This window comes from Parasteatoda tepidariorum, chromosome X1, assembly GCF_043381705.1.
Source record: "Parasteatoda tepidariorum isolate YZ-2023 chromosome X1, CAS_Ptep_4.0, whole genome shotgun sequence".
NCBI classification, from domain to species: domain Eukaryota; kingdom Metazoa; phylum Arthropoda; class Arachnida; order Araneae; family Theridiidae; genus Parasteatoda; species Parasteatoda tepidariorum.
This window is the reverse complement of record NC_092214.1, coordinates 40722168-40738223: the sequence shown is the minus strand read 5'-3', so window position 1 is coordinate 40738223 and position 16056 is coordinate 40722168. Positions and strand designations below refer to the sequence as shown.

Below are 16056 nucleotides of genomic sequence, written 5' to 3'. Positions count from 1 at the left end.
TAGATATGTATAAGCTTATTAAGTAGAAAAGCCTCATTAACTAGATATAACAAGGTTTATTCTTTGCTATCCCAAAAAATTTGGAGGGGAAAAAAAACAGTGATTTTTTCTTGATATTTTTAACCAGTGATCAGCACTGTTTTTTTTAAATGGATCATTTTTTGAAATTTTTTTTCTGTTGGGTTACATTGCTTCTATTTTAGAATACGATTAGATTCTTAGAATACAGAAAATAAAAACATATCACAATATGTAGTATCTTATAAATTCTTTACTATTGTGGACTACTTTTTTTCTTGAAAATTTTCACTGATAAGTTTCAGATACAATAGCAAAATCAAAACTTTACCGTTAGTGGTCAGGAACCCTTCCCTGTTCATTGCTTTTTGATTAAAAACGAAACAATTCTCGAAGGCAGATTTTTTTTTTAAAAAAAAAGGAGTTGTTAGATTTTTATTGTGAGCAATTGTAATTCTACATAACGCTAGCAGTTTAATTATATAATTTCGATATAAATTCGAGAAGTTAGTTTACTTGTTTTGAATGGGTTTTGCAGGTAAAGAAAAATAAAAACGATATACTGATGACTATTAAATTTGACAAGAGTTTAAATGATTAAATTTTTAAACTGTTAAATTAAATTTTTACTCAATTCGCTATCATTAACAAATAATTTTCTCAACTTGTTAATTCACCTACAAAATAATCAGTCATTTTAAAATTCGCAGTCCTCTTAAGAGATTACGAAATAAAATATTTACTAAAACTTTTCTCAAAACAAATTTTTTATTGAATTATTGTCCCATAAAGGGTTAAAAAATAACTGAGGTGATAACAATTACTTAATAATACAATCAGTTGCTAAAAACAAGTATAACATAATATTGGTTTTTATTCTTCGCGACAAAACAAAATTAAACAGATTTAGAAAACAAAAATTAATATATTACAATTGAAAAGCTTGGAGTTCGTTAATGATGAGCCACATTTTCTAACATTTTAGGAGATTATTCAATTATTGAGAAAACATTACAACATTATTTCTCAATAATTGAATTATTGAGAAATAACCTATTGAAACATTACATTATTGAGAAAACATTTTGATGAAAGCCATAAGACGTTTCTGCGTATTGTGTTGTTATCAAGTGGAAATGCAGGAAACTTGTAAAGTTATTTCCCGAAAACAATAATACTAAAGAAATCTCTCTCTCGAAAAAGTGTGGCAGATCATTATTTTGCTCTAAATTCCTTAATTACAGTAACGATAATCCTTTGTTAAAAAAAATATAAAACAATATAACTAGTTAAAAAATTTCCACTCAAAATATCTTTACAGTCTATAATAAGCTCGTTGATGCAGTCAGTTCTTCAAAACAAGGAGATATAAAATTGAGAAGAAATAAAATGTTATTTCATTAGCATTGATTTTCGAAAAAAATCAAATAGTTTAATTTTAAATGTATCAAAATGTTTTGTAAATGTTTTGGCGTTATATTTTGAAAAGAAAACAAAAGATAACTTATTAAATATTTTTTCTAAACCATTTAATTAGATCACATTTCAATTTAAAATTACATTCTCATTTTATCACATTCAATTTAAAATTACATATGATTGAAAATAATTAAATATATTTCACTTAATATATAATACGCAAAATAAAAAAAAGGAACACCTAAATAACTTTTGATCTAATTATCAGATTTTTATGTACTTAGATGTTACCTTAATGGATAGAGGGGTTAAATTTAAGGATGTTAATCAATTTGTGCAGATAACATTTTAAGTTACGATATCAAGCATAGAAACTTACGTTCTTTGAATAATCATATCTTTTTTTCGACGAATTTGGATTCTTGACCCTCAAAATCGGACATGGTGTAGCCGCAATTAGGAAAATATGGTCCCTATAGTTTAGGTGGAAGAATTTTCTACAGTTTGAATTTTTTTTATGTAAATTGCACTTCTTTCTGATCAAAAAAGTAGTATTTTTAATTTTCATTTAGCGAGAACTATTTCTTAATCGTCATTGAACAGCCGACCTAATTTTGGGTTTACGACTACTAATATTCAACTCCGTAACCTCGTAATTTTGAACCCAATCCAGAAGACAAAGGAACTCCTGGATCAAGTATTGGGAGAAATTTGCTTTCTCAGAGCACTTTTTTGACAGAACAAACCCACATTTGCATAACATGAAGAAGAAAACCACGAAAACCTCCCACCGTTTAACCTGACGGCAAGGGGACTTTAACATATGATCTGTCTACTACTGAGGATATTTTACGTCAGCCTCTGTGGTCGGTGAGATCCGGGTATGGAATTTGTATCGAACAGCCATAGCTGGGATTTGAACCCGCTTCACCTCATTGGAAGGCGAACGCTCTATCCCCTGAGCCACCATGGCTCCAAAACATCTATTTGCCCGATTTCGTTCTAAGTCTATATTTTTTCGTTAAGTTCAAAATCAAATTCAATCAAATCTGTATGTCTTATAATCCAAAATTTCCCGTTATTAAAGCAAACAATGAAATATTTATCTAATGAATGTTTTATTATTTATAAAAAATAATAATAAAATACAGCTATATAATATTAATAGATTTAAAAAATATATTTTACTAGAACATGTCTTTGGATAAGTCACTTTTATAAGTATGTGAAATTATTATTATTATTTTTCATTCTCTTAAATAGTCTAAGAGATATGGTGAAATACGTAAAAAAGTGCAAATAACACAATTAACATGAACCGTTAATGCATGACCTAAAAAAGTGCTATATATATAAAAAGCACTAATACGAAAAAAGTAATGTTTCGTTCTGTTACTTACCACTTTAGATTTAAAAAAGCAATTTCTAATATAAATATAAATATTTATATCATTGATATATTGTTTTTGCAACATAAATACTAATACAGTGAAACCTGCCAAGTTGACCAACCTTGTAAGTTGGACACCTGCATAAGTTGACCTCAATTATCAAGAACGGAATTTTTCTTATATAATACAAAGAAGCAAAACCTTTGTAACTTGACCACCTGTCTATCCTGTATGTTGACCTCTAAAATAAGTCAATTTTGTCTAGGAGTATTATGAAATTCTATTCTAAAACCCTCTTAAGTTGACCGGGAAAAAAAATTTAGAAAATTTTCTGTCATTTTGCAATGTATGTTAAAATTTCATTTGTTTGGTGAAATAGTGTAAAAAGCTAATCTAAACCCTTTTGTGAGTTGAACATCTGGGAAAACCGTAGGGGGTCAGCTTTCGAACATTTCTTTCATTCAAAACATTGGGCTGATGTAAAGTTTAAACAACAACGCCAAACAACAATGAGGGAATATTTTTGATACAAATAGGTTTGTAAGTGTAGTAATAACAGAATAAATTTTAAAGTGTTCAAATAATTTTGTTTAATTGAAGTTTTCAAATTACATGTTTTCGTGTTCTGATATTTTAAGAAATTATTTTTATTAAACACTTCACATGCATAACTAACGAAATAATTTTTTTAAAAAAGTTAGTTAAATATTAGAATTATATGTAACAAATTGAAGTTCATTCAGGTTTAAACACATTTCTTAAGATATTCATTTGGCTATTTGATAAATAAAATGTTTAAGTCAAGCAAAAAAGTTTTTTTAAGTATATAGCAACATGATATAGGAAACAAAAAAGTAAACAATGGCCCACCCCCTCTATAAGTTGCCCACTTGTCTAAGTTGACCACTAAAACAATGCACCACAAGTGGTCAACTTACACAAGTTTTACTGTAATAAAACACGTGTGGTGCCATTTTTTTCTTTTCTGAAAAAAGGAACCGTCTCATTAAAGGGACGTTACATATGGGTTAAGCAACTTTCGACAACTTAACTATTGGGACTGTACTGGCAAGATTGCTGCCCCCCCCCATATTTTGAGGAAGAGGAATCCGGATCCGCTGGAAAATAACGTCGGTTCATTCAGAAAAAAAAAAGTATTTTTGTGTCTGATTGTAACTTAAAGTATCGTATGAATAAATTAATTAGTACATTCAAGTTTAGCTCCTCGAGATATTACAATCGCTTCTTAGTACATGACAATTCGATTATTAGATTAAAAATTATTAAGGTTTCCTTTCTTTCATTATTTTTTATCTAACAGTAATTATAACTTAAAATATGCAGTTGCAATTCTAAGTGTTAATCACCTTTTTCTTAAAACAGTGTGTGTAAAAACGCTTACTATTCAAACGGCAGAATCAGGCAATATCTTTCTTTTCTTTTCATTTTATTGTAAAGAGTATGTACTTATGCTTCTGAGCTAAAAAATATAGCACTTGCTAAATAATACAACTATATTTTTTAGGCTTATTGCGGCTGAATAGAAAAGTGAGGAAAGTACAAAAATAAATATAAAAGTAATTAATAATTTAGTAATTTTCTATTCCAGGTTTTAAAAAATTCAGGAGATTCGTGCTTTATTTTAGCTCATTTGTTTTCCAGAAATACTCCCACTCACTGAAAAAATCTTTAGTAGTTGCAAAAAACTTTTTCTCTATGAATTTTGGTAATGGAGCATTTAAATTTTAAAAAAAAAACAGAGAAGAAAATTTTTGTAAGACATATGTAATTAATCTGTAAAATATTTTTTAGATTCAGAGGGGAAAAAACGAAAAGATAGAAAGAAAGAGCGAGAGAGAGAGAGACATGTACAAAAAAATAGTAACTGGCAAAAAATTCATATCCTACATAGGATATACATAATTACGAAATATTATGCAGTTAAAACAAAATACGTATTTTAATTCTTAATGGCACAATACTTCATAACACTATCATTGTACGAGTTAATGAGGAAAAACAATGTATTCTATCGCAGTCATATCATACTTCACATTTTCAAATTGTTTCTATGGATAATTGTTTCTTCATGTGGCTATATGGCTGAAAATAACTTTATAAGCAAACTCACTCACATAAATCTTCAAACTCACTAAATGATTGAGCACAGTAAATTTGTTGTTATACAACTTTGTTGCTTGGAAAACAGTTTTGATATGTGTTAATAAATTAAAGGTGATTTCACAGTGATGACGCTTTATAATGTTTACATCATTTAATTCGTTTCCATAAAATTTGCTGCTTCGTACAGTTTTCTGTAGTTCTGATCCTGTAGTTCTGATCCTTGAATTCGAAGAAACAAGTTGTTCCAAGTTGAGACGCTCCACAAGCATTACAGTAACTTTCGATCCAAAAAAGGTACCAGGTGTCGGAAGATTTCTTCAGTTGGATTTAGTTTTCTTCCATTTGCCTGCAAAATATATTAAAGGGTGTACTTAAACCTTTATATGGTGTTATAAAATTTGATAAAAGATTTGGGTTGAAAAAGACCCAGAACAACTGAGAATGATTAATTTTGACAAACATAAAAGCAAATTAGATAGAGCATTGGTTAAGAGGCAAGTAACAGTTTGAAAAAAAAAAGAGAATAAAAAGCTAATTTGTAAAATTTATCATACATCTATGTATGATGTTTTAACAAATTGTTAACTTTATTGTCCTATTAATTTTAAGGAGAGATAGAACATGATGAAATATATATTTTCGCCATAGAACTCGGAATTGTAAATGTAAGGGAGAACGATATAGTGGGCACTGTATTTTCAACCATAGAATACAAAAACTGTTTTACGAAAAAGATTTAGTAAACGATTTAAAATAAAAAAGATTCCTATGGTTGAGACACGTGCACGCATGAAGAGAATGGACGATCACCGATGGGTTGGTGAAAACGGAAAAGACCGAAGAAAAGATGGATAAATAAGGTTGATAGAGACCTCAAGAGTTTAAAAGAAGGAAATGGAATAAGTAATAGGCACTAGATAGATTGCTTTGGAGTCAAATTTTTAGGGAAATCATGGTGCATCATGGATCATAGTGCCGGAGTGTAAAACAAATAAGTAGGTAAATAAATAAATAAGTTAAATAATTCGGTTGATTACTTTTGAAGAAATAACAGTTAAAAAAATTTTTTTTTGAAAATGTAGTTTTAATAAAGAGCTTAATTTTTTTTTTTAAATGTTACGTCTTGAAAATTATTTATATCTGTAGTAATATGTTTTAAAAAATTCGATTTAATGCTCTAGAGCCTCTTAGTTACCTTTTTAATTTACTACTACATTTTCTAAGTCGAAAAGTATTTGTTTCATCATGTTTTATTTCTTAAACAGTGAGACACTCTGTATCAAGAGTAAAATAATAGGAAACATCTTTCTCGAATACATATTAATTTAGAATACATTTATCTACCGAATTTCCGTTGAAAGAAAGAACATTAACACCTTAGATAGATAACACAATATTTTTATTTTAAGTATTAATCTGTATTATTAACAAAGAAGTACTAGGTATTATGAAAAAAAATAAGTTTCAAGCACATTAGCAACATTATATCTACATTCACACTTTTATTTTAGAAATAAATCTGACATATAAAATATAGTTGACAAAGAAGTATATTAGGTATTATTAGCAAAAAAAGTATTAAGCACGTTTATTTGCATAGCTCATTGGTCCCCTAGCAACAGTTTTACCTTGGCCCAGTTGGGCTCAAAATTGGCTCAGTATGGGTCTTATAAGAACATGCACCGAGAGATCAACGTTGGTATGTCTAAATTTTTTTTAAACATAGGTCCTATACAGGGCCAATATCTACCTATATAGGATTAATATAGGGCCTATATTGGCTGAATAATGAATATAAAATATCGGGGGAATCTGACAATACTATATAGGATCTATATTGGTTGTAAAGTGGCTGTAAAATATTGAGTGAATCAAAAAATTCTATATAGGGCCAATATATATTCTATATAGGGAGAAAACTGCCCTTTGAACCCTTATTGAGCCAAGATTCGTTAATATTGGTCCAATGAAGGCAAAAGTTATTTTGCTTCTAGTGTTATTTTACATGAATAAGCATTGATGGAGTAAATGCAGATCATTATTATTGACAAAAAAGTACTATTAACAAAAAGGTATTAATAACAAAGTAGCATTATTATCAGAAATATTAATTATTGTCAGCAAGTGCATGCATGTCCTTCAACATACCCACTTTATCTCATGCACAACAACTAATGTTCAATTGTAAAAATGGATCAAAGTTTTAAGTTTATACTCCAGCTTTGGTTTATCCGTTTATCCGCTCTGTCAATATCTTATTGATTTTCGTCTAAGTTTAAGAGGGCATTTAATCAGAATTTTGCGGAATTTTAGAATAAACAGTTTTAGAGAAGAGTATTAAAAATATCTATATTTCATTACTTATCTCTCCGTTTTAGCGATTTTTCTCATCAATTTTATGTGGTGTAATAAGATACTGAACATTTATTTTCAAATATTTAATTCTTAAATGAATTAAATATTTAATTATTTAATTCTTAAATGAATTGTTATTCTTATAAGAAATAGAATATTAGGTTGAAAAATTATCTTTATTTTTCACGTATTTGCCCTCATACCTTTAATACAAAGTAAAGTTTTGATCCAAAAATATAAAGGATTGAGATCTTCAACGCATTAAAGTTTTTGTTAAAAGATAAATTATTGAAAAGTCGATGTTATTAATTAGCATTTCTCTTAAAACTTAAAAGCAAAAACAATTTCAATCAGGAATAGCACTGATATTAATGGTAATAAAATTCTTAATGAGTCTTCCTAGTGCAATGAACTAAAAACATTAGAAGGGGTGAATTGTGCATCAAAATAAAACTTTTCTCTTTTATTTGTGAACCAATAAAGCTCGTTTATACAAGATGATCCGTAATAACCGCTCTTCATGTTTATGTTTTATATTCGTTGTAAAGAATAAAAACAAAAACTTAGACTATTAGATGCAGAAAACTGATATTTAAGAGAAAAAAATCAAACACTGGTGAAATAATATAGAATTTAATCAAATACGGATTAAAATGATCAAAATTAGTTTACTTTTGTATGAAGGTGTATTCATTTCAGCCTCACTAAACTAATGAGTTTGATTATTTTAATCTTTCTTTTGCTGATGGACTTCGATAATATTTTGCCAGAGTTCGAAATTTTTTTTCTTCTTTAAAACACTAATTTCTGTCCATTTATTTCTATTTTTTTTACTTCAAACTTTTTTTTCACTTCTATTTTTTTTACCGATTTTTTAAAATATATCAATATGGCAATATTTAACGATATTTATTTATTTTTGAAGAATAATAAAGGATGTATTTCCCCTCTTCATCGACGTTACTAAACATTAGCAATCTCATAACTCAATAAGTTTGGTCGAAAATGTGAAACATTTTGTAGTTTTTTGACTATCACGCTAGCTGAAATATTAAAAATTTTTAATAATGTCGACTGTTTGAACAAATTCACTGAAATATTTGTTTAATTAATTTATTTATTTTAAATACAATTATTGTTTTTTTGTTTGTTTTTCTTTTTTAACGAAGCTGCAGACTTTTTGACAGTCGTTTACATGAAAAGAACAAGTCTAGATAACAGCTTATGATTTCAACTGATTGACTTAAAAGATTTACAACGACTTCTAACTTCAACAGATTTAGTACATACGTAAATCTGTTTTCCAGTTCATTAGATTAAGTGTCAGTTAGTTTAAAAAATTACTTTAGTGTAATCACGGTTAACCCCTTCAGGGCAGTGATCGTACATTGTCCCTTCACGGTTCACACTTTCATATAAAAATGAGCCTTTTTGACTCTAGCTGGCCCAAGATCACACTGACGTGATCTCAACACGGTACTCTTGTATTACATTACGTATTAGTACGCGCAAACTTACGTTTTAGTACGTAACAATTCATAAATTCGGAGTTTGTGGGCTGAGGGAGAGCCTCTTTCTCCATTTGTCAACCCTGAAAGGGTTAACGTAGAGACAATTCATTCTAATTCTCAAGAAAGATTCGAGACATAAAAACCTGAATCTTTTTAAAATTGTTAAGTTTATGTTATTTTTTGTTTATCATTTGAGCACTGGATGACCAAGCATAACTAGCGATATAAAGCTGTGATACCATTGTTATTCTAACTTTGCATTGTTTACAGTATTGTATTGCGTTGAATATGTTGCATAATTGCGTATGTTATTGCTTGTATTGCCTATGTTATGTAGTATAATTTGTAATTTAAGAAATCTCTTGATACGCAATTTTTAATTAAGAAATATTATTTTAAAACTAAAAAAACAACACAATTTTTTGAGAAAATGATTCTATAAATAGCGGTTTTTTAGAATTATTCGCTAATTTTTAGTTAAGTAAAATCATACATTTTAGGACACTTTATGATCATTAAGTTATATTCCAGTAATTACATTGCAGTAATACATCAGATTGTAAATTTCAAAAATATAAATGCTTATTTCAACATATTTGTTTTTAAAAATATGAGTTTAGAGATTCACTATGCTTCGACGATTGAAAACAACTTCAATATTGTCTCAATGAAGTTCATACAATAACTGAATCAAAATAACATTTGTTAAAAAGTAGAATTATTTTATATCATACCTAGTTATTTAAATATTTTATATTCTTGAATTATGTGTGCCAAGGAAAACAGAAGAGTTTTACAAAAATATAAATAAAATTGTACTTTACTTGTTTATTATAACCACATCTGTCCACGCATAAGTATTCTTTTCAGCCCAGGGAAAATTAAATATTGATTTAGAAATATATTTACTTCGTAAATTAGTAGTGTATGTACTTTGTACTATAATTTAGAAATAACATTTCAAGATTAAGCTCTCACAACAATGTAGTAACAGTATGATGTTTTGAAAAGGTTTATCAATTGTCTTTTTGTCAAAGTTCTCGATCAGTTTTTTGTTGCCGCTCCATTATTACTTGACGCAGAATTTTCAACGTTTCAAGACTTGCACCTGTACCTGTTTTAATATACCTGTTACTAGGACCTCTTGAAATTCGACGACGTTCATCAGGTAAAATGTCACTAAATACTCCAGAATCTGTACTACTACTCGATGTAGACTCACTACCAGGAGAACCAGCATTGTATGAACCAGAAGAACCTTGAGCAATATCTGGTTTTAGACGATTTGTAACTAGTAAGCTTTTTAATATGCTATCCTTTTGAACTGTTCTTACTGCCTCAGGGTAATAAATATGGCATGATTGTTGCTGCTTTTGATTCAACTGAGGATACCTAAATCTTAAGAACACATCACTATATTGCAATTTCTTGTCGTATACAGAATTTTGCAGTATATAATTATTATTACACAAATAAATTTTATCATTTACCGTATTAGTCAATAAACATTTTAGAATTTTATCTTTCTCGTGTTTATAATTTTCAGAAGAATCCTGCTTTTCTATGTCTTGCTCGATTTTGATAGAAGGAACATTTTGATTTTGAAAGTGTGCATTCAAAATTCTACTTTGGTACTGTACTGAATTTATATGACCAAGCTCATTATTTCGCTGAGGAAAATTAGAAAATGGAAAGTCTGATTGACTGAAAGTTTGAAGATTAAGATTTTGCTGATTGATTAATCTTGAATGGAATGATTTATTGCTATGACAACGAGCATAAAATTTGCGATAGTTCGGAACAAATCCTGATGATGCATCTTCAGTTGTAGATTGAGTGTTGTAATTTTTACTCAAGCCATTTGCTAAGTCCCTATAACTGTCAAACACTATAGTAATTTCATCTGTGTCAGTTTCTTGCTTTATACCATTTGTTTTAAAACCTATTTCATGTTTAATATTGCTAATAATTCCTTGATGAATTGAGCCGGATGATGAATGATGTGTTGGAAAGTTAGATTGGATAACTTCCGGTTGCCGAGGGATAATAAAAGTTGCTGAAGAATTGTTTTCAAATGAGTTTGAAGCATTGTTCAGAAAAAAACCATTTCTTGAATTTGATACAAATTCTACATTTGATTTTGAAGAGGAAGGCTGTTTTAAAAGAGAGGCAAGAATACAATTTCTTTCACTTGTACTTTCGAATTTCACATTATCTCGATTATAAGGTTTGTTCACTCTTTTTGTTGAATTCTTTACTCTAAGATCTAGAGGCTGTTCTCTGTTCCAATATTCAGCCATTTTTTCATTTCGAAAAAATTTAATTTTCTCCTAAAACTACTTCTAAAGAAAAATTTATAAGCTGCGTGTCTTTTATTTTGTAAAATTTACGAGTAAAAAAGTTCTACCCTCCTTTTCTACCTATTTACAAACATTTCCTTGAATTTCATGAAGTTCTATTTCGTTCCACATTTCTTTTCATCATTCGTTCGGTCGAAAAAGTTTCATTTGGTAATTTTGCACAAACTTTCTCTGCTATCTGATACGCCATCAAGAATACTGTTATGTTTAATTCCATCTGAGAAAACTAGAAAAATAAAAATTGTCAGTTAGAAAATAAGTACTAAGATTCGATGAAAATCATCATGAAAACAGGGTATATTTTCTTTAGATTCGTAGGAGGGAATTTTTTAATAAATAGAGATTCATTACTTAACTAGGTATAAAATTGCTTTATTAGTGAACAGTGAGTTTCTATGTTTTTCGTACTAATAAGCTTATGTTTCTTTTTTTTTTATCTATAAACTTGTAAAACAAACAGAGTAAAAAAGTTCTCAATACAACAACATAGTGAGAGACTCCCTTGGTAAGGGTTAAAGACTAAATTAGGTTAAGGGTTTAAACTTTATGTTGATTATTTAAGGTTGCTAAGCTCACCATCTTGAATTTCTTCTAAGTCGTTCACCTGCACGAACTCAATTTATCGTGGTTTAATAGCACAGCTGCCGCAATCGGCTCTGCTGCACCAATTAACCGGTAGTACGGATGTTTAATATTACTGTCTCGATAGCAATTTAATTTCTAAAAAAAACTTCTTTTTTTAGCGTACTCTTATAATTTGACAAAAAAACATTTGAGGCTCCTATTTTGGTTGGAAAGTGTTATCTCGCATTATTGTAAATTAAGATGATTATCCTTAATTACCTTGATGATTAAAAACATCAAAATGAAATAGTTTTTGTTTTTCCTTTTATATTAATAAGAAACACATTGTCCAAAATTGAAGATTTTTATTTAGATAGTAACGGGTTATTTAGCATTATACTGTCAATTGGGGTAACTGCCTCTAATTACTCCGATAATTTAAAAATATCGAAGTGAAACTTTTTAGTTTTTCTGTTCATTTCATAAAAAATACAAAATCCTAATTTTAGCTTTCGAACTTAATGTAAATGAGAGAATTAGTGATGAGGAAGTGAGTGAGGGCTTTGCCTTCTATGTGTATCGAGTACTTAATTTTCATTTCTCCTCCTTAACTAATGAACAATGCATATACAAAAACAAAAAAAAGTACTTGTGGAGGAAAAAGAATAACAATCAATATATTATTTTTCGTATTTTAATAATTTCTTGAGAAGTATCCAATCGATTTGCCTTTGCAAAGTGCAGACACTTAGTATTCTATCGCATACGGAATAATGCAGTTTGAAATGATATAAATGTTCTTATATTTTTGATCAATAAGGATCATTAAAAAAATTAAACAATTAAAAAAATGAAATTTTTTCGACAAACAATTGTTTGCCGAAAGACGATTTTGTTTGTGATTTTAGTTGCAATAAATATTAACATAAAAATGTATGAACTTTTGACCGCGCTTCTGTCTAGTGTATTGCAATCACATTTTCTAGATTTTGGTTTATCTTCAAAGTTGGAATGTTCCAACTTCTAATCAGTCATAAGAGATAAGTCTATTTATTCTCATTCAGGACACACTTTGCACTGAATAAATTAAGAAAAAAAAACCTTTTTAGCAGTTTTATATATGTTTGGTCTTAAGTATTAGAAAAACTTATTAACAATGAATTTAAATAAAAAAAAAATAGTTTTAGATGCATTGAAAAATTATTCTCCTTTCTTCTTTTTACCAACTTTGTCATTGACTAAAAATTAGCAGTTACTGAATCCCAATCATAAAATTAAACAAAAAGCTAACCCTGTCTTTTTTTCTTTTTCAGAATCCAGTTTTCTTTGAAAAAATAAATAATTAAGCATTATAACGGATTAAAACAAAAAATATGATCAGCGGTATTTGGATGCGCGGGACAAACTTCTAAATTTAATGCTCCTTAAAAGTTAAAATAATTAGCTCAAAAAGAAATGAAAGTAAAAAAAAAAAGAAGCCCATTTAACTTTTTTTTGAAAAAAATAATCAAATCTATATTTTAAATTTTTTGCGTATTGTAAATGAAAGCTAATCGAAGGTAAAAAATTAAGTTAATTCTAGGTTAAAATATAACAAAAATATTCTTACGTTTTTTTTTTTTTTACTTAAATGCAAAATGTTTAAATTTTAATGATCTAGAGCAGTGGTGCGCAAACTTTTTTCGACTGCAACCCCTTTTGTAGAGAGAAAATTTTTGGTGACCCCTAGAGATAAATGTTCACAAATACGATGTATATATCGGGCATTTCTTTAGTTTCATCGAATAAAAACATCATCATATTTGACTCATATTAATTTTATTTATAATTTTAAGAAAATACTTTTTGTATAACACAAAAATCAGTAGATTGCCCTTTAATGAGATGTATGTGGCTGCAAGTTTCTAATTATCTCATCGATGTTTGGATGTATGTTGCTAATTGCAATTCGCATATCATCTTCAGGGTTTAAACGCGAGCGGTATTTAGTTTTTATTGAAACTAGTTTGCTAAATCCAGTTTCACATAAATACGTTGATACAAATTGTATTAACACTCTGATGGCATTCTTGCATAAAACGGGGTATTGTTTTTCCACGGATAGCCAAAATTTTTGGCAAGGCTGAGTCTTGAATTGATTTTGAAGAGTATAATCACTAATTAGATCTATCAATTGCTCTTTCTCACTAATTTGAAGAGTTGAACTGCATATGTCAAAGGAAAATGGATCACGAATCCAACCAAGATCGTTTTCAAGAAAATCTTCGAATCTTCTCGAAAAAATTTTCTGTAACTTTTCAATGTGATTGGTAATGATGTTTTTAAATGTAAATATATCTATATTATTTTCCTTGATAAAATCGTTAAAGCTAGGGAACATGTCGGTGTTGTTTTTATTCAGTTCAGTTTGCCAGAGACTAAGCTTATACTTAAAAGCTTGAATTTTACTGGCTGTAGTTATGATAGTTGAATTCTCACCCTGCAAGCTCAAATTTAAGTCGTTAAGTTTTTCGAAAATATCAACAAAATAGCTCAGCTTCCCTAGCCAAACTTTATTGATATAATAACTTGCCAATCTATGTTTCTTTTCGATTAAAAACATGTACACTTTCGTAGTATTTTCCCACGTGAAAGCCATCTGACTTCGGTGTGTAACAGTAATCTCTTATACGTTGAGCCCATCTCATTGCAAAATATTGAAAAGAGACGGCTGTTGTGACTGTTGCATTTAATGTAGCTAATTGAACTAACAGCGTCTTGTTATACATTGTGCAACTCTTCATCCATATCTTTTGCAACAAGAGCTTGCCGATGAATCATACAGTGATTAAATACCATATGAGGCGCCACCTTCTGAATTAAGCCTCTGAGTATGAATATGGTAAGCAGCATGCAGGGATAATGCATTTCATAAAAATTTGGCGACCCCCAAAAAACTTTTGGCGACCCCTAGTTTGAGCACCACTGATCTAGAGCTTCATCATCAAATTTACTTGAAAATAATATTTTATTCTTCACAAAATATTTTGCTTCAGGAAAATATTTACCTGTAAGAAACTTAATTTAATAATAAAGGTAATAAATAAATAAAGTTTAAGTGTTATTAATAACAACACTTAACTTAAACACTTAAAGTTAATTAATAATAAAGTTTAAGTCTCTCATCGACTGGATATCCTTCTCATTTGGATGCCGTCCTCCCCCTCTCTGTCGCTGATAAATCAGACATTATAAGATTTTTAAAATGATTATCAGTCATTATAATATTGAAAGTTTAAGGTAGTTCTTATTATAATTAGCAGCTGAATGATATGTTTTATGGTGGAAAATTTTTATATTCTTATATTCATATAAGATATAAATATGGCTATAATTTTGTCATATTGCTTTTCAAACAAAAAGGTTTATTTAATAATAAATGCTGTTTATGCTAAACAAAATCTTAGAAAATGTAAATATTTTGATGGAAAAAAAATAAATAAAGCTTTTTTTTTGTTGATTTATTCATGTTATAACGCATCCATTTATATTTAAGTTTTATCTGAGTATCTGGAAGAATTAATACTTAACCTGCAAAATGTAGACTTACAACAGGCCTTGGTCATCTGTTTATGGACAATCAAACATAAAGTGATCAGGAGTTTTCTTCATATTAATATTAGTGGGTTTGGAAATCTACTGAAGAGTACTCTAAAACAGAAAAAAAGCTGAGTAAGATTCGATAAGAAATAAATATTTTAATCATACAACAAAGTTTCCAGCCTCTATTCTGTAAATATAAACGCAATTTGTCTCATAATTCAATTAATGCTATTAAATAGGTTATATGGTTAAAACAGTGATTCTCAACCACTGTGCCGCAGCACTTTTGTGTGCCGCCAAATATTAGAAATGATACAATAAAAATTATAATGCTTTTTTAATTACAAAATTTATTGATCATTAAAATTATTAATTATCAAAGGAAAGCAAGCTAAATATCAACTTTCAAACTTAAATAAAAGCTAATAATTAAAGTAAGCTATACAATCAAAGGTTATAAAAAAACTAACAAAAAATAAGCTAACAATTAATAATCAGCAAAAACACTAGTTGACAAGAATTAATAATCAGGAAAAAAAACTAGCTATAGAAAACAAGCAAACATTTAATAACCAGCAAAAAACATAAATAACTGTTACTAACTAATAAAAAATTAGTCGAAAGAAATAATTAATCCCTTAATAAATGTGCTTTTGTAGTACATATTATTTTATTTCACATTCAAAATTATTATCACAAACTATTTAACACAGTGTATTATAGTTAAGTAAA

General features: G+C 28.5%; 1 protein-coding gene across 15 annotated transcripts in view; it reads right to left on the bottom strand.

Moving 5' to 3' along the window:
• Positions 1-767: 767 nt before the first annotated feature.
• Positions 768-16056, bottom strand: part of LOC107439180 (uncharacterized) — a 56478-nt gene continuing 41189 nt past the window's right edge. For 8 of the 15 annotated variants that reach the window (XM_071187350.1, XM_071187351.1, XM_016051675.3 and 5 more), the window contains 2 exons: positions 15313-15432; positions 9309-11404 (listed from right to left, as the gene is read on the bottom strand). In XM_071187350.1, coding sequence (XP_071043451.1) covers positions 9850-11118 — 1269 coding nt within the window. In that variant the 5' untranslated portion in view covers positions 11119-11404; positions 15313-15432 and the 3' untranslated portion in view covers positions 9309-9849. Of the gene's footprint in view, positions 5299-9308; positions 11405-15312; positions 15433-16056 lie in introns of those variants that run through there. The other 7 variants (XM_071187352.1, XM_016051679.3, XM_043045705.2 and 4 more) reach the window with 4 other exon arrangements.